The following is an 18876-nucleotide window of genomic DNA, read 5'->3' on the forward strand; positions in this document are numbered from 1 at the left end:
GGGAGTTTGGCGCTGGAGGCCGGGGACAATGGGGCCCGGAGGGATTTAGCTGTAATGGACCAAGAGGGCGGCGGCTGGAGGGCGGGGGAGGTCGGGCCAGAAGGGGACAAACATGGAGGTGGGGTTGGGGGGGGGGACAGCGATGAGTACAAAACAGCCTTGAGGAGACGATTAGCCAACCGGCGTTGAGCAAGTGATGCAGAAATGCTCTGCACGCGCCGAATAGCGGCCCAACTGTTAACGAAGTTTGTATTCACCATCGATTTTAACATGCAAAGTATGGTCATGAGGGCGTCGCCAGGTAGCATGGCAAGGCAGCTAACTGTGCTAACGTGTTTGCGCGGAGACGAATAGCCAACCGCCGTCCTGCTGTGTTTTTATCCAACGAGCTAGTGACGCAGACACGCTCTTCACGCGCTCAGTAGGGGCCTAACTTTTCAAAAGGTTTATATCCACCATCAATTTAATATGCGAAGTATGTTAATGTGGGCGGCTAACGATGTTAACATTTTTGCGAGGAGACGAATAGCCAACCGCCGACCTGCTGTATTTTTAGCCAACACGCTAGTGACGCAGACGTGCACTGCAAACGTTCAGCAGCAGCCTAACTTTTCACAGGGTTTGCGTTCACCATCGATTTTACATGCCAAGTATACCAATGTGGGCAGCTAACGATGCTAACATGTTTGCGAGGAGACGATTAGCCAACCCCCATCCTGCTGTTTTTACAATGACATAGTGTCCTAACTGTTCACAAGGTTTGTACTCACACTTGATTTTAAATGCGAAATCACCTAATGTGGGCAGCTAACGATGCTAACATGTTTGCAAGAAGACGATTAGCCAACCGCCGTCCTGCTGTTTTGTACAATGACCTAGTAGCCTAACAATTCACAAGGTTTGTATTCACCATCGATTTTACGTTTCGAAGTATGCTAATGTGGGCAGCTAACGATGCTAACGTGTTTGCGAGGAGATGATAAGCCAGCCGCCGTCACGCTGTCTTTTTATCCAACAAGCTAGTGTCGCAGACACGCTCTGCACATGCTCAGTAGCGGCAGACTATTAGCCACCTGCCATCATGTTGTGTTTGACATTCAGTTCTACTTTGCCATGTTTATTTGTACATATCTATATTTGTTTGTACAATTTATGTTCAATAAAAAAAAAGTATTACCTTTAAAAAAAAAAAAAAGTTTGCATTCACCATCGATTTTATGTTGCGAAGTATGCTAATGTGAGCAGCTAACGATGCTAACGTGTTTGTGAGGAGATGATTAGCCAACTGCCGTCACGCTGTGTTTTATGCAACAAGCTAGTGACGCAGACACGCTCTGCACATGCTCAGTAGCGGCCTAATTTTTCACAAGGTTCGTATTCACCTCATCCCTTGTTGTTTCATTGACATTCAGTTCTACCTTGCCATGTTTATTTGTACATATGTATATTTGTTTGTACTATTTATGTTCAATAAAAAAAAAGTCTTTCCTTTAAAAAAAAAAAAAAGGTTTGTATTCACCATCGGTTTTATGTTGCTAAGCATGCTAATGTGGGCAGCTAATGATGCTAACATGATTTGAAGAGATGATTAGCCAGCAGCCGTCACGCTGTCTTTTTAACCAACAAGCTAGTGACGCAGACACGCTCTGCACATGCTCAGTAGCGACCTAACTTTTCCCGAGGTTTGTATTCACCATCGATTTTACAACTATTTTACAAACAAACGGTGTTTGCTAAGCGCAGCGGGACCAAAGGGGCAGGTCTTACGTAACGCCGGCCTCCCTGCGATTGGGTAACATCGAACACCGTGTACTCAGGGGTGGGGGATGGGGGGGCGTGGTTGCCATGGTAACGGCAGGTATAAAGGTGAAGGCTCGGATTCGGACGTCGAATCCCGTCGATCGGAACGAGAAGAACGCCGCCATGAAGCTGCTGGTTTTGTCCGTCGTCGCCCTGCTGATGGCGTCCGGTGAGTATGAGCCGGTTAGTGGAGGTTGGGGGTTAGAAGTTCCTCCTCACCTGTTCTTCTCGGCAGGCGAAGCCCTGACTTGCCACCGTTGCGTCCCGTCCGTTGCCGGGGGGAACTGCCAACGCAGCGCCGAGACCTGCGGCCCGGGGAAGGACACCTGCATCGCCGCTAAGTTCCTCATGGAGCCATGTGGGTGTCCGTCGCCGTTGTAACCCCACTGCCCTCCCCACACACACACACACACACACATTGAAAAAAATTTTGTGCGCTTTCTGTGTCCCTGCTGCAGTCGGGTACTTCCAGAGGTGCATAGCCATGTCCGACTGCCAGATCCTGCAGCAGAACTCCTACATAAGTATCACCTGCTGCGACAGCGATTTCTGCAACAGCTTCTGAGCTGGCGGGTCGGTCCGAAGTCTGAAACTTCGGGAGGGTTTGAAATATGTGTGCCGTGCTCTTGAGCAAGGCACGCCGTCTGTTTACCACCTGTGAAAAAAAAAAACAAAACAGTAAATCCGATTTACGCCACCGGTTTTGTTTATTACGCTGTTATTACACTTTTCCTCCGCAAGTGTCTTCACCAAAATATTGATCTGACCGGTGGAACTGAAATCACCCCCAAGGTGGATATTACTGATTAATAACCCTTTCGTGTGTAGTTAAGAATAAGATTAAGAATAAGAACAACTTTATTTATCCGAAGGAAATTGTTGTGCCAGATTTTCAAGTAAAACATAACAATAATAAGTAATAGTAGGAAGGAGGGAGAATAAGAAATACAAATAAAACTATAAAGTGTCAAAGTCAAGGCTATAAAGTGTTACGCGCATTCATCCACACCTACTTGGCGCCGCTATCCCAGCTGTGATTGGGCGAGAAGGCTTCATCCTGGACCAATCAGACGCATGTAAACAACCACTCACTTATTCACATATAAAACCATCACATACATATAAAACAGCACCGACCATTGTGCTACCTATATATATACATGTATATCCATATACTTAATATGTATTCTGTTTACATTTACACACATATATATATTGCTCAAAAAATAAAGGGAAGACTTAAACAACTCAATGTAACTCCAAGTCAGTCACATTTGTCAGAAATAAAACTGTCATTTGGACTTGTTTTAAGGACATTACATCAATGTTGGATCAGTCTGTAATGTTTTTATACTTTAAGATAAACTTCATCAATCCCCATAGGGGAAATTGCTTTGTCGCAGCAGCGAAACAGCTGAAATAAATATGAATATAAATAGAAATAGTAACTGAATCTAGACCTTCATGGGTTAATATTTGATTTCCATTAATAATTTTTGAGTGATTTTGTCACATCAAATAAGAATATATTATTCAATCGGATCTAGGGTGTGTCATTTTAGTGTTCCCTTTATTTTTTAAGCAGTTTATACATATATACTGATTATATATCTATATATATCTTGTTTATGTGAATAAGCCACGCCCAGCCTGTTTTACATAACCACTTTTTGCTTTAATGATTACAATCAAAAACATTTGTACAACATTTTCAAGGTTAGAAAATGAATGCGGGTTCCTTTCCATCTTTTCCTCTGATTTGACTTTTCTCCATCACGGCGGCGTGGGGCTGGGGGGGCGGGCGGGGGAAGGAGGACGGCGCGCGGCGTGGAGGCCGAGTAGAAAAAGAGATGGGTCGGCGGCGGCGTGTCAGAAGAAATGTCTTTTCGGGCGGCGGGATGGCGTGTATTCTCGGCCACACGGGGGCGCTCTGGTGCTAAAGCTAAGCTAAGATGTTTCTGGAATATACTTACAGAGCGATGTGATGATGAAGGTGGAGGAGGAGGAGGAGGAGAAGGGGGGGGGAAACATTTTTTCTGACACGCCCGAACGACGTCCTGCGTTTTGCGTCGGCGGCGGAAGGAAACGGGGGGGTGAAACGTGAGGATAAGGAGAAACCGCTGCTCGTCCTGATTCAAAAACCAAACGCACGAAGAAAAACTAGGATGACGAAGGAGGAGGAAGAGGAAATACTGATAAATAACAGTGGAGTCAGAGCCATAAATAAGACATTATTGGATATCGGGGACCCTGGGAGGGTGGAATCGGCTGAGGTGGAGGAGAACTGGCAGCTAGCCTTCAAGTAACGGGATATCCCAGTGCAGTGTCCTGTGTGTTGATTGGGCGGCTCTACATCATGGAGCAGGACGTCTTCCCCGGCTGAACGCCGCCGTCCATCTTCTCCGCCTCCAGTATCATCCTCCGGAACACCTCCACCGCTGTCTGCACACACACACACACCTTTTGTTATTACTTTGCAGCTTGTTGTGTAATAACTGATTTATTGCAGTGTTATTACATAACTACGCCATATCATGCAGGGTATAGATTTTATTGCATTTAATTTAAGAAGTGTTTCCTTGGGTTAGGGTTCGATGTGCCTGGACACACACACACACACACGCACACACACACACACTGCTGTTTTACTATGTTTTTGTATAACATAAATATCGCTACAAATAACATAATTTCCATACTTGTGCGTAATAGCTCCAACCGATTAGACTGAATAATATCAATAATAATCATACAAATCTTAAAAAAAAGAACAGATGATTGAAGATTAGGCTATTAATATATTTGAGTTAAAAAAAACTAGTAAAAAAATTAATTGGACAGCAAGAAAGGAAATCAATGAAAAATGAGCAATAAAAGCAAATAAAAAAAATAAAAAAAATCAACTAAGAAATAATCCAATAAAAATGGAACATATGGATAAAAATAAAATAAAATAAAATAAAAAAAACATGGATATTATAAACATATATGCATAGTTATGTCTCCATTCAAAACATTACAATCAATGAAATTAATATGAATAAATATTAACATGAGAATACAAATACACACATATACATATATACATATATTATATAAAAGTATACATGGAGGCGGTTGGTCTCACCTGGTTCTCTTTAGCCGAGGACTCCATGAAGGCGGCGTTCCAGGACTCGGCCAGCGCTTTCCCCTCTTCGCAGCTGATTACTCTGGAGGAACGGCACCAAAGACCTTCAATGAATCCATCCATCCATCCATCCATCCATCCATCCATCCATCCATCCATCTTCTCCACTTCTCTTCAGAGCATCGTCTCCAATGCAGCAGCTCCATCATTCATTAATTCATCTCAGCTGTGAGAGGAGGGTTGGTCATCCTGGACCAATCACAGGGCTTCTTACAGAGACATACAACCATTCGCTATTCCCCGTGGACGTACCGCTCCATGTGCAGGTCGTTCTTGTTCCCGACGAGCATGATGGGAACCCTGCAGGGGGGGAAGAGAGCGTCAAAAGGTGGTCCGTCGGCGCCCAAAAGAAGGCGGAGTCGCGGCCGTACTCACTGGACTTTCCCCACCATGTCCAGCAGTTTTTCGTGGATGACCTTCACCACCTCGAAGCTGCGGGAGACAGAAAAGGGGCGGGGTTAGCGGCGGGAGGGGGCGGGGCTAGCTGGGCGGAGACGAGAAAGCACCTTTTATTGGACGTGACGGAGTAGACCAGGATGTAGCCGTTGATGTCTATGGAGTAGGTTTGCGGGAAGATGGAGTACTCATCCTGGAGGGGGCGGAGACGCAAGATGGATATCTGGTCTTTAAGTTTGGCGGGGTGCAGAAATACCGGACGAATATCGGGATTTTAAAATATACAGAAGCGTTAAAGCTAATGGGTTTTACTGACAGTAGAACTTGGGCTTACCAACGCCTTGAATCACCAACAAGCTGCGAACGCGCTTCGGTGCACGGGCACGCGACAAACTCCCTAGCTTTCTCGCTAACGTTGTAGCTTAGCAGATATCATGCGTGCTACTCCGCATGGTTTACATTGTTCATCCTCGTGCTAACGCCTTTTTGTGCTTCGTTTCAGTAAGCTAGCCCTCATTGCGGCTATCAAAAAGGTTAAAAGTGCTGGTGATGCTAAGCAGTTAAGAATTAAAGTCAATCGGAAGAAGGAAATATGAGCTAAATTTCGCCTGAATGTTTGCCATCGTCTTAATATTAATGCTGAGTTGGTGGCGGGAGACGGGTCGACGCCGCCACCGAACAGGAAGTCGGGTTTCAAAGCGTGCTAAAGGTCTGGGAGAGTTCAGCGCTAATGAAGTTAGCATGAGCACCCATTAGCATCTGCGCGCATTTACACAACATGGAAGCGGCGATAAGAACCGTGGTTTTACCTGTCCGGCCGTGTCGACCAGCTGGAGGTGGTACTCCTGTCCGTTTATCGTGATCATCTTGGTGAACGCTGCCGTTCGGAAGGGAGTAAACACAAAAGGCAGTTCGAAAAAGAGTTATTACACGGTTATTACAGGGGTGAATCCTGACGGGGGTTGATCCGGTGCAGGGATGACCATATGGGGGGAGAAAAAAAAAAAAATCGCCCCGATGGTGCTGACATCGGATATATTTACGTCGATGCTCCGAGTGTTGTTATTGTACTGCCCCTAGTGGCCGAAGCCGGTACTGCACTCCGGCAGAGCACGTAGTTTCAGGAATGTAAGATGATACACAACACAAATTATCTGGAAAATGACTCAACACGCTCAACAACCAGAAACATCTGGGGGGAATATAAACATCTGGCTTCAAATGTGGGGTCATTTACACATACGACCGTTTCATACAGACATACAACAATCCAACCTTTTGTTCATGTTATATAGACATACATCATTCACCCTTTTATTTACATTTTATAGACATACATCGTTCACTGCATTTGTGCAGTGTGTGATCTGCTTTTTAAGTGGACCACACACACACACACGCACACGCCATGAATCAGCAACGATCTCCATCTTCACGCAGCCAAGTGGAGGAAGAAGCCTCCCCTGCTGTTTTTTTTTTTTTTTTTTTTTGCCAGACCTTTCATGAAAATGGAGGGGTGGAACACGGGTAACGCAACACGTCACAAGACGTTGGAATCGTTGGAACAAGACGGCAGTATCGTCACCGCCGCCGTGTAAACACTCGCTAGCTAAACACGGATGATCAGCAAACTAACCGAGCATAAGGAGAGTAGAAGCTAGCAGCTAACGCCCGCTAGCGAACCACTCATTGGGGAATATTCAAAAATCAATTCCCTAAAAATGGCTGATGAAGACGTGCAACGGTTCACCCTCTCGTTCACAGGTCATGGATGTACAGCTGTTCACACTTTTGTTCACACATCTTATAGAAAAACAACCCCGGCCCTCAATCATGCATCACACATACAACCGTTCACCCTCTCATTCAAACTGATCAGACACACACAACTATTCCCTGTCATTCACATATCAGACATACAACCCTTTCCTCTCAATCACACACGTATAGTCAACATTCTCCCTCACACACACACATACATAGACAGCATTCACCCTCACACACACTTGTATAGACAACATTCACCCTCACACACACACACACACACATAGACAACATTCACCCTGTCACTCACACACATATACATTCACCCTCACACACACACACACACACACACACACACACACACACACACACACATACACACATATTCAACATTCACCCTAACACACACATATATATAGACAGCATTCACCCTCACACAAAGTCAACATTCACCCTCACACACACACACACACACACACACATATATTCAACATTCACCCTAACACACACATATATATAGACAGCATTCACCCTCACACACACACACACATATTCAACATTCACCCTAACACACACATATATATAGACAGCATTCACCCTCACACAAAGTCAACATCCACCCTCACACACATATAGTCAACATTCATCCTCACACACACATATATGTATAGACAACATTCACCCTCATACACACACACACACACATATAGACAACATTCACACACATATGTAGACAACATTCACCCTCACACACACATATATATATAGACAACGTTCACACACACACACACACACACACACTTATCTGGACAACATTTACCCTCACACACACACACACACACACTTATCTGGACAACATTTACCCTCACACACACATATATATATATAGACAACATTCACACACATATAAAGACAACACACACAAACACATATATAGACAACATTCACACACACACATATATAGTCAACATTCACCCTAACACACACACTCACACATATAGACAACATTCACACACACACATAGTCAACATTCACCCTCACACACACATATATAGACAACATTCACACACACACACACACACACACACACACATATACAGAGAACATTCACCCTCACACACATGCACATGGACACACACACACCCACACACACACACATATAGACACCAACTTACTGTTCTCTATGGTTGGGTCGTAGGAGTCCACAAACTGTCCCTCCACGAACTGGATGGTGAGAGAGGACTTTCCTGCAGGAGCAGAGGAGCATCAGGCGGGAATCCGTGCACGGCGCGTCCACACCGACACGGCCGTGCACTGACGCGTGCACGTGACGCCCTCCCCACGTCACGTGTTGTCAATGGCGAGTACCCCGGATGGACGACAGTACAGTACACCGAGTAGTACTACTACATCAGAGTAGTAGTAGTAGTCGAGTAAGAAGTACACACGCACTAATAACCAGCGTGCACGCCATCTCCTACTGCATGCATGTGTGTGTGTGTGGAGGGGGGTGTGTGTGAATGTGTGTGAGTGTGTGTGTGTGTGTGTGTGTGTGTGTGTGTGTGTGTGTGTGTGTGAGGGGGGGGGGGGGGTTCCGGCACTGCGTCAAACGGGGCGGATACGCAAACGGTACCGGGAGGCCTCGCACGGTGACCAGGCCGCGTCTCACCTGGAAACCGGAACCTGATGGAGATCATCCGGAGGAGGAAGGCGGAGGAAGGCGGAGGAGGAAGGCGGAGGAGGACCGCCGGGACTCACCTACGGATCGGTAGCCGAGGATGGCGATCTTTCTGGATTTGGGCTGCGGCATGGCGCGTCGCGGTTACCGCCTCCGGTCCTCGGGGTTGTTCCGCAGCCTCCGGCCGGACGGGCATCCAAGGGGGCGGGCGGGGCGGGACGGGCTCCCCGGGGGGCCCTGCTTCACCTCCGCGGCGTGAGTCTGCCGTGGGCCGGGGGTCATAGGCGAGGCGCGGCGCGGCGGGAACTGCGTCACTTTCCCTTCGCGGCGTAATCACGTCGTAACGACTGGGCCCGCGCCGACGGAGAGCGCGCGCTCGCCGGAAAAGGCGGGGAGGTGGGCGGGGCTTAGCCGGCCCGGTGGAGCGCTCCGATTGGACAATCTGCCCGTCAGTCATCCGGGATGGCGGTACGGGCGCGCCGCCGCGGCGCGAGACCGGACGGATGCTTCGTCCCCGTGTGTGTGTTTGTTTGTGTCAGTTTGTGTGTGTGTTTGCGTGTGTTTGTGCGTGCGTATGTGTGTGTGTGTGTGTGGAGGTGAAGACGTCATCGCTTGCCGTGGCCTCATCCGCGTCAAGCGTGACGGTTTCCGGTTTCCGGGTGGAGGGGCGCGCGAGCCCCCCGGAAGAATCCGTTTTTATTATTTTTTTTATAATATATTTTTTAATGAACAAATATGTATATTCAACAAATCTGTTTAGCCCGAGGGAAACATAGATTTTTTTTGTATATATATATATGTTTGTTAATAAGATAAATAAATAAAAAAAAAGTCCCCAAAGGGGCTCAGTGCCGGGGGGGGGAGAAGCGCACGTTTTTGTTTTTGTTTTTATTAACATGCATCGTGAAAAGTTTTTTTTGTTGTTTTCCCCTGGCTAAACAGATTTGTTGTTTAGATGTGTTTGTTAATAAAAAAACAAACAAAACAAAAAACAGACGTCCTATAAGGGGCTCAGTGCCGGGGTGCCGGAAGCGCACGTTTTTGTTTTTATTAACATGCACTGTGAATTTTTTTTGTTGTTTTCCCCTGGCTAAACAGATTTGTGGTGTAATTTTTTTGTCATTAAAAAAAAAAAACAACAACAAAAAACAAAACAAAACAAAAAAATCGTCCCTTAAGGGGCTCAGTGCCGGGGTGCCGGAAGCGCACGTTTTTGTTTTTGTTTTTATTAACATGCATCGTGAAAAGTTTTTTTTTTGTTGTGTTCCCCTGGCTAAACAGATTTGATGTATATATACGTTTGCTAATAAAAACAAAACAAAGGCAAACAAAGAAGAAACGTCCCACAAGAGGCTCAGTACCGGCAAGCCGGAAGCACACATTTTTATTTTTGTTTTTATTTACAAATATATATACACAACAATCTGTTGGAATCACAAAATTATCGAAAAAATGTATAAATACAAAAAATATGCAAAAATCAAAAAGCTTTTTAAAGAGTCTGACTTTAGAGTGGTGCTATATTAAGATCATATGCATTGTGAAAAGTTTTGTTGTTGTTTTCCCCTGGCTAAACAGATTTGTTGTGTATATATATTTGTTCCTAAAAATAACATCCGACTCCCCTGTTCAGAGCCCCTTAGTGGATGTTTTTTAATGTATTTATTTATTTTTCTTATTTATTTTTATTTTTATTTTGTATTAGTTTATTTTCATTTCTTTTATTACTTTTCACTACTTTTATTCCTTTTTTTATTCATTCATTTATTACAACCTTCAGGTACTGAAGTCCATTTATAGTGGTGCTGTATTGATCCATTTCCTGTAAAAAGACTGAAGTCTGGTTTGCTGTTAATCCATTTCCTTTTTATGAATGTGAAATTTTCCCAAAAGCAACACAAGTTGTACAAAAGAAAAAAAAGTCCTTTTCCTTGTTGCATTGACCAGAATAGTTGTGAGTACAAGCAATAGTAAAATAAATGTATAATAGATTCTTCTTGTATTTCACAAGAGTCATAAATATCAATTTTATTTTATTTATTTTTTTTGCAAATCATTTTTGTACTTTTGGGGGGGGTATTTGTGTGTAATTTTGTGAGATATGTCCTTGATTTTATTGTTTAGACAGAATTTATTTCTACTCAGCCAAAAACTGTAACTGCAGAAAGAGTTTTATCTACCAAAAGAGACCTAATTTATATATTTGAACATTTATCCTTTGTAACATCCATCCTTCTTGGAAAGATCTTGTTCAGAATTGACACACGACGCTCTGCTGTGGTGATGTTTGAGTTTTGCCACGTTCATCAGAGCAAATGACTCATTCACGAATCATAATAATTACAATAATTATGATTATATTTAATGCAAGATCATTTCCCACATCAATATGTTTCCACTTCTTAAATATTTTTTATTCCTTTGACACATTTTTATATCCTTACATTTCTTTTCTTTCATACTCTTATGTATGTGTTTGAATAATAATAAAAGCCTTCTGAATATTATCATTATGAGTATTATTATTTTCTATTATTATCATATATTACCAATATAAATATTGTGACATGGAACAATGTGAAAAGTCCGATCCATCACTACATTATTCGAACAATGAATGAACGAATGAATGGACGAATGTGCGATGTCATACGTGTTCTGCTTACATACCATGTCACTATAATGGGAAAAGCTCTATACACATATTTATTGTCATTTTTAAATGTAAATTTACTGCATCTGGCATGGGAGGACATGTAAAACACATACACACACACACACACACGCGATCCGATGGTCATCACTTGTGTGTGTGTGTGTGTGTGTGTGTGTGTGTGTGTGTGTGTGTGTGTGTGTGTGTGTGTGTGTGAGAGAGAGAGAGAGAGAGAGATAGAGATTGTATTGATAATGTAATGATAGCATTTGTCCACTAGATGTCGCTGTTGCAACGTTAATCCTTCCATGCATGGAAGTCCAGCTTGTAGTCCAGTCACATTGGGATCGCTGCTACTTCTTCCCATTTCCGGTTCGTGGCCCGCGCACACGCACGGGGCATTTCAGCTGATTTTGTATGTCATAATACATCGTTCTTATTATAACGAGGGAAAAAAAACAAAAAAAAAACGCCGGCGTGGAACAGCGGCGTGGGAGGACAAGGCACCAATTAGAGGGCCGAGCCCGCGAGGCAGAACCCTGGAATGCCAGGCTTGCTGGTCCAAAAGGTGGCGAGATGATGAGACCTCTCTCGCTCTCTCGCTTCAGTGAATTCCCCGGCCGATCACGGGACGGGCGTGTTCTAAGAAAGCGGATCCAAACGGCGGTCGGCAGCGTGCGATCTCTAGAAATAGCTCGCCGTGGTTCTTCTGTTGACATCACGCAGCGTGATACCCCATGTCTGGGTAAGACCCCACTGTTTTACCCCCCCCCCCCCCCCACCCTGCCCCTACAACACACACACACACACACACACACACACACACACACACACACACACACACGCATGCCACAGCTCGGGGAATCCGTGTGTCAGCAAAAGGCTGTTCTGCTGTGCGTGACAGCGGGCGTCAAAACAGAAATGGCGGAATGGCTGAAACGGCAATCGCTAAACACACACACACACACACACACACAGGCACGCACAAATATACCCGCCTGTCACTTCTCAATCTTTTGTCACGTGCACGCTCTCAGGAAATCGTGAAAAGGTCGGTGCGGTAAGGCGGGCGCGGGGTGGGGGATTACGACGTGCTGACACAAGGCTAACAATAACCCCCCCTGCCCCCCCCCTGCAGGAGCGACAGGTGTCTGCGCGAGTAATAACGGGGGGGGCTTACCTTGAAATAATGCATTAAGCCCTTTTAGACACTTTGCCCTTTTCCCCGCTTCATCCCCTCGTGATTGGAAACATTTTCGTCCCGTTTTTTTTTTTCTCGCCGTCCGCCATTTTCAAATCTCCCTGGAGCGTCTGTGTGCGATTCTGTCTTTTTCTTTTTTGTCAGTTTGCAGACGTACAGAGAAGGCCAGAGAGAGCTGCAGTGCGTGTTTGTAGACCTGGAAAAAGCATATGACAGGGTCCCAAGAGATGAGCTCCGGTATTGTATGAGGAAATCTGGAGTAGCAGAGAAGTATGTCAGACTGGTGCAGGACATGTATGCTCGCTGTGAGACAGTGGTGAGGTGGGTTGGGGTAACAGAGAATGTTCAAGATGGAAGTGAGACTCCGTTAGGGATCAGCTCTGAGCCCCTTCTTGTTTGCAGTGGTGATGGACAGGCTGACAGATGAGGTTAGACAGGAATCTCCATGGACCATGATGTTTGCGGATGACATTGTGATCTGTAGAGAGAGAAGAGAGAAGGTTGAGGAACATCTAGAGAGTTGGAGGTATGCTCTGGAAAGGAGAGGAATGAAGGTTAGTTGGTGCAAGAAGACTTGAGACGACATGAGAGGAACCCGGGTGGAACGGTTAGGGTACATGGAGTGGAGACCAAGAAGTTGGAGGATTTCAGGTACTTGGGATCAACGGTCCAGATCAGCAAAGAGTGTGGAAAAGAGGTGAAGAGACGGGTTCAAGCAGGTTGGAATGGGTGGAGAAAAGTGTCAGTGGTACGAAGCGATAGAGGACTATCAGACAGAAGGAAAGGTGTACAAGACAGTGGTGAGACCAGCAATGCTGTATGGACTGTATTGGCAAAAAGACAGCAGGCAGAACTAGAGGTTGCAGAGATGAAGATGTTGAGGTTCTCTTTTGGAGCAACCAGGATGGATAGGATCAGGAATGAGTCCATCAGAGGGACGGCGCGTGGTAGATGTTTTGGAGAGAAGGTCAGAGAAGCCAGACGGAGATGGTTGGGTCATGTACAGAGAAGGGATAGTGAATATATTGCTAGATGGATGCTGGAATTGTACCAAAGAGAAGATTTATGGATGGAGGATCTGAGGACAGTTGGTGTGAGAGGGGAGGATCCAGAGAGTAGGGTTAGATGGAGAAGGTTGATTCGCTATGGTGACCCCTGAAGGGAAAAGCCCAAAGGAGAAGAAGAAGAAGATGCGCAGCTGGAGGCCTCAGGAAGAGGTGGTGGTTGTGGGGGGGGGAGACTCCTTTCAAACCCCTGGCTCTGTTAGCGTGCCAGCGCCGGCGGACGCATCCTCCAGCTGGGCCGGCGCCACCAGCAGGCACCTGGACCCGCTTGCAAACGGCATGAAACAGAATGCATATTCAACACGTTCCCCGTTAGCTGTGCACCATTTTTTCATCAATTACTGGCGCGCATCCGGAGCCACGCCATCGATATTCCGGCTCTGGTGCGAGGTGTCATGGCGGGGAAGGCACGGGAAACAACCTACCGCCTCCCGGGAGCGGAAATCGTCGGCTGTGAGACGCTTGGACGAAGCGTAAACTTCGGCTGTTTTGCGCAGCCGCCGGGGGAAACCTGCCCTTTGGCGCCGAAGGAACTCTTTGCAGTTCCAAGAACCTTTCCAGGAAATGGGTCCGGGGGGGGGGGGAGGGGTCGGGACGCCGGAGGACCGGGACCTTCGTCCGGTTCTGGGGTTCGGAGATGGAGGGACTCGTAGGACACGGCCTGCAGGGCCGGACAGAAGCCCAGAGGCTTCCTTACTTGAGCTTCTGTCCAAAAAAAAACAGCTGTTACCATGAAGACGTCTACATGTCTCCATGTGATGCGTACGTGTGTGTACGTTTTTGTCTTAAAAAAAAAAAACTAACCCCAGCTTACTGTTCTGTATATTTCCTGTGCATCTTGTATTTGCAAGTGTTATTTGCAGTGCTTATGTTTTCTATTGTAAGTCACTTTGGATAAAAGCGTCTGCCAAATGTAATGTAATGAATAGTTGAATCTGAAATGTGAGACAGTGAATGATGGGAGTAATGTATAGTTTCACTGAGACACTTTATAGTTTATAGTTAATTTTTATTTCTAATTCTGCCTTTTTCTTTTTATAATTTATTACTGTTATATTTTCTGTAATTCTGGCACAACAATTTCCTTCGGGATGAATAAAATTGTTCTTATCTTATCTTATCTTATCTTATCTTATCTTATCTTATCTTATCTTATCTTATCTTATCTTATCTTATCTTAAAAATGAGAAGGTGAATGTTTGTATGCCCATATTTGGCATGAATGATATGTTGAATGGTTGTTTTTCTCTGTATGTGTCTCTAGGAGTAAGAATGAGCGGGTGATTGGCTGGATGTCTCTATAAGAGGCCCTGTGATTGGTCCAGGGTGAAACCCCGCCTCTTGTCCAATCACCGCTGGGATAGCCAGCTCCGGTGCAGTGCAGGACAGGCGGTATTGATGACGAATGAATTTATACCGTCACAAAATATTTCCATTTCAAACCATGATCACGAATAAGCTAGTTCATAATAAATCAATCATTACACACACACGGCTACCGCTAAAGTGCTAAAGTAAACACCCACCACTGACGTGTAAACTGGAGTATAAAGTTTCTTGTTTTTTTTCCCCGGTCCTTGTGCTGATTCTTGCGTTGCTGCAGTTTAAATATATCCATCGCTCCTCTCCCTCCGGTGCTTCCTCCACCACCAGCGCCAGTGTGTGCTTTGAAATAGCCAGGAGGCCCCTATGGAGGCCCCTATGGAGGCCCTTATAGAGGCCCTTACGGAGGCCCCATGTACTAGCCCAGCCTCTGCGACTAGCTCAGGAGGAGGCTTTGCCGTTGTCACTCGGCGACTCAAAATATCAATCAGCTCGCTTCGCCGCCGTCCCGGAGCGCTGACGGGACGTCTAGACATGAGTAATCGCCGCGGATGCCGCGACTCCACTCGCGTCGGGCGTCACTCGGCGGCGGCGGTGGGCAGGTGAGACCCAGATAGACCGCCCGGCGGTGCTTCATCACCCGCGTTTCCCGTTGTCAGCGCCGCCATTGGTCTGCGCCGCCTCTTCGCCCCTTCCTGCTGCATCAGCAAAGTCCACGCGGACTTGGTCACTTTGGAGCGCGGTTAGCTTGTTCGCGCCGCGTTTTCCCCGTTTTGATTAAAGCCGTCGTTGCAAATTGTGCCTTAACCCGGATAGCGCCGCCGCCGCCGCCGCCGCCGCCGCCAGTGCCGTTATCATCTATCCATCTTGTTGCCCCAGTTTATCTGAAGATGGATCTGGCTGCTTTGCTACACATGTAACGACAGATACCTGGCGCCCGGCCCGGGGAGACAGATTAGAAGATTACAAGATACTCAGCGGGAAGCGGCGCTGGGAGGGGCACGCGAAGTTGATAAGAAAGTATTAGAAGATGTGGAACGCCCCGACAATAGAAGAAGTTGGATCTCGGGAGTCCATTCCGACGCGGCCCAGACAGTCCAAGCCGAAACAGACAGATGCTTGAAAGGCGGGTATGCTAGCGGTGATTGGGCCAACACCAAAAACGAGTTGTTTCGGGTTCTTTTGAAACGGCAGAAGGCGCTGCAATGCCTTTGTGATGTTAAAGAGCGACACAATTACATTTTAGACCCCCGAAAGACGACTGATTCAACGGGTTGGACTTAAAAACGTCATCCTGTCCGACATCCTGACCTCACCTGCTCGGACACAAAAGTCCCGAGAAGTATCGGCTGATTCCAGTCCAGGAAGTAGCCTACTCCAGTTCTTTAGTTTCCATTCCCAATGAAGGAATGCACCTTCATCTGTACACTCAAAAACAAACCACCGAAGAAGAAGAAGAAGTAGTGGTGGTGAAAGTTCATGGAATAGCAACCGTGGACCATCAGATGGCTGAAGTGTTTTATCTTCTCCCTGCATTTGTTTGCTGCTGAACAACCCTGTTAGCCATTAGCTAACTCGGCACTTATACTGTCCAAAATGTAGATGTTCCTCTGTGAGCGAGCAGAGCTTGGAACTCTTGCTCCATTTCGCGCTGCTTGTTTTCTTGCAACAAGAAAACAGCTGACTGGTGACCACAAAAATTTGGCACCTCGAAAGACGTATCTGGAGACCTACATTGGGTTAGAACCGTAAGAAGACCCTGCCTCTGGGTAGGAGCTAAAGGGCTACTGGGAGCTGAGGTTAGGGTTAAGGTCTTTTCTGTCCTGGATTATGGGTCCATGAACGGTTTGGTATCAGAAGATGTGCTTCCTGATGGGAAGGCATGCGTGGAGGGCCTGTCTTGGGCGGTACAAATGGCGGTATGCTTCCCTTTGGGACAGTTTTCCTGGCGTAGGACAGGGAGGGAAGGACTGTCGGTGAAAACTGAGGATGACTTCAAATCCTTGACTCCTTTGTGTCACCTGGAGGTTTTGGCAGAGCCAACTTCCAGATGGGATTTCAAAGGTGTGATGCCCTCCTCCCCTCCCTCCCCAGAAAAAGAGCACAGCTGCTTCTTCGGGGTCCATTAGCTAGCGGTAGCGGTGGTGCACAAATGGAAAGTGTCCACCAGTGTGAATATCTACAACCGCACCTGCTGAATAATAGACGACCGTCGGCTCAGGTGGCTCGCCGTCCGGCCATGCTAACATGCCCCGCTTCCTTTTAGCGCCGCTAATTTCGTCCAAACGGCAAAATGCACCTCCCCCGTATCCAGGATCTAGGCAGGTGATCTTGGCAGGTGCTAAGTCCGTTCTGCGGGAGCTTCCACGCATCAGCAGCCACCGCAGACGGTAAATGAACGTGCGCTAACGGCTAATACAGTGAACCGGAGTCGCTAAAGTGGGACATTACGGCGCTGTGTAACCCGAAGCGCGGGAGTTTGTCGCTGCTCTCCAAGCAAATAACTCCGCTAAAGGCCCTGCACTGTGGTGTAGCACCACTGCTAAAGGCACTGGATGATTTGATGCTGGGTGGGGGGGGGGAATTTCTTGAAAACAGTCATCGGACGAGTTTTCTCAGCGGCTCGGCAGCATCAATCCGGGCATCCGCCCTGCGCCCAGCTCTTGGATGTAGTTAGCCGCGTAATGAAGGTGACGCACGTAAAGCTAATGATTCTCCGCATATTTGACGGCGTGCAATGGCGTTGATGTGTTTGTGCGGCGAGGGGGGGGGGGGGGCCGCCAAAGTGTCATTTTTCATGTAAATAGATAACGGCGGGGGTAGCAATCCCGCTGTTTGTGAAATTAGCCGCGTCGCACAGAAGCGGCGGATCGGATGCTAGGCGACGACAAGTTCGCCAGCCCCCTTCCCTTAGCCGCCGTTTCCCCCGGCGATCTGCTTCTGCACAAAGATGTCACTTCATGAAAGTTGACAATAGATGACATGTGAGTGAAAGAATGGTGGCTGGGATCAGTTTGTCAGTTTGTCATGATACTCAAAGACAATAATAATAATAATAAAAAATATCCATCATAATATCAGTAAACAATCACAATAATTAGCATGATTATTGATAAATTAATAAAATATTATGACTATAATAATAATATATAAAAAACATTTAATAATTGCAGTAATGAGAATAATAATTATGATTATTATGACTAAGTTAATAAACATACTATTATTATGATGACAATTCATAACTATAATTATAACAATGATGAGGTAGTAGTATTGGTCATTTGGATAATTATAATATAATAATGGAGGAAATGATAGTAGTTACATTAATTAATCATTATAATGAGAACAATAAAAATGATAATAAAAATGTGAAAAAATTATAGTAATAATGATGATATTCATCATCATTATAATATCAACTCCAATAATTAGATTGATAACAAACCTCATAGTGATAATTTTGATAATATTAATAATAATGAAATTGATATTTTACCAAGTAAAAGGAAAACAATAATTGTGATAATTAATAACTTAATTAATAATTCAGATAAAAACAAACAATAATAATAATGCCAATTTTATAAAATCAAGGCAACGACGCATGACAGAAACTTAGTGTTGGATTTTCCCACGCGCATGAACACAACGGATGAAACTATTTACAGTTTCTGTCCGCTAACTACCCCTTTCTCGTTGAGGTGTGTGTGTGTGTGTGTTATTTTCACGGCTTGAGTCGGGGGGGGGGGGGATCCCCAAAGCCCCCCGTCCCCACTCCTCGGGATTTGAGACGTTGTGTTAGCC

At 45.8% G+C, this 18876-nt stretch overlaps 2 protein-coding genes across 2 annotated transcripts; one reads left to right on the plus strand and one right to left on the minus strand.

Annotated features, from left to right (window-relative positions):
- The first annotated feature begins 1835 nt into the window (after positions 1-1835).
- Positions 1836-2497, plus strand: LOC147230107 (uncharacterized). Its single transcript, XM_086153264.1, has 3 exons — positions 1836-1969; positions 2036-2158; positions 2259-2497. The coding sequence occupies exons 1-3, from the start codon at positions 1846-1848 to the stop codon at positions 2363-2365; spliced, it is 354 nt and encodes a 117-aa protein (XP_086009390.1). The 5' UTR covers positions 1836-1845; the 3' UTR covers positions 2366-2497.
- Positions 2498-3453: 956 nt separating this feature from the next.
- On the minus strand, positions 3454-9186 carry rheb (Ras homolog, mTORC1 binding). Its single transcript, XM_086153263.1, has 8 exons — positions 8906-9186; positions 8323-8394; positions 6193-6260; positions 5494-5576; positions 5363-5419; positions 5240-5287; positions 4928-5009; positions 3454-4242 (listed from the first exon to the last, which is right to left on the minus strand). The coding sequence occupies exons 1-8, from the start codon at positions 8955-8957 to the stop codon at positions 4150-4152; spliced, it is 555 nt and encodes a 184-aa protein (XP_086009389.1). The 5' UTR covers positions 8958-9186; the 3' UTR covers positions 3454-4149.
- Positions 9187-18876: the final 9690 nt, after the last annotated feature.

The sequence above is a fragment of the Fistularia commersonii genome, chromosome 10 (assembly GCF_037954325.1).
Source record: "Fistularia commersonii isolate RoL2024-O1a breed Wild chromosome 10, RoL_Fcom_v1.0, whole genome shotgun sequence".
Taxonomy (NCBI): Eukaryota; Metazoa; Chordata; class Actinopteri; order Syngnathiformes; family Fistulariidae; genus Fistularia; species Fistularia commersonii.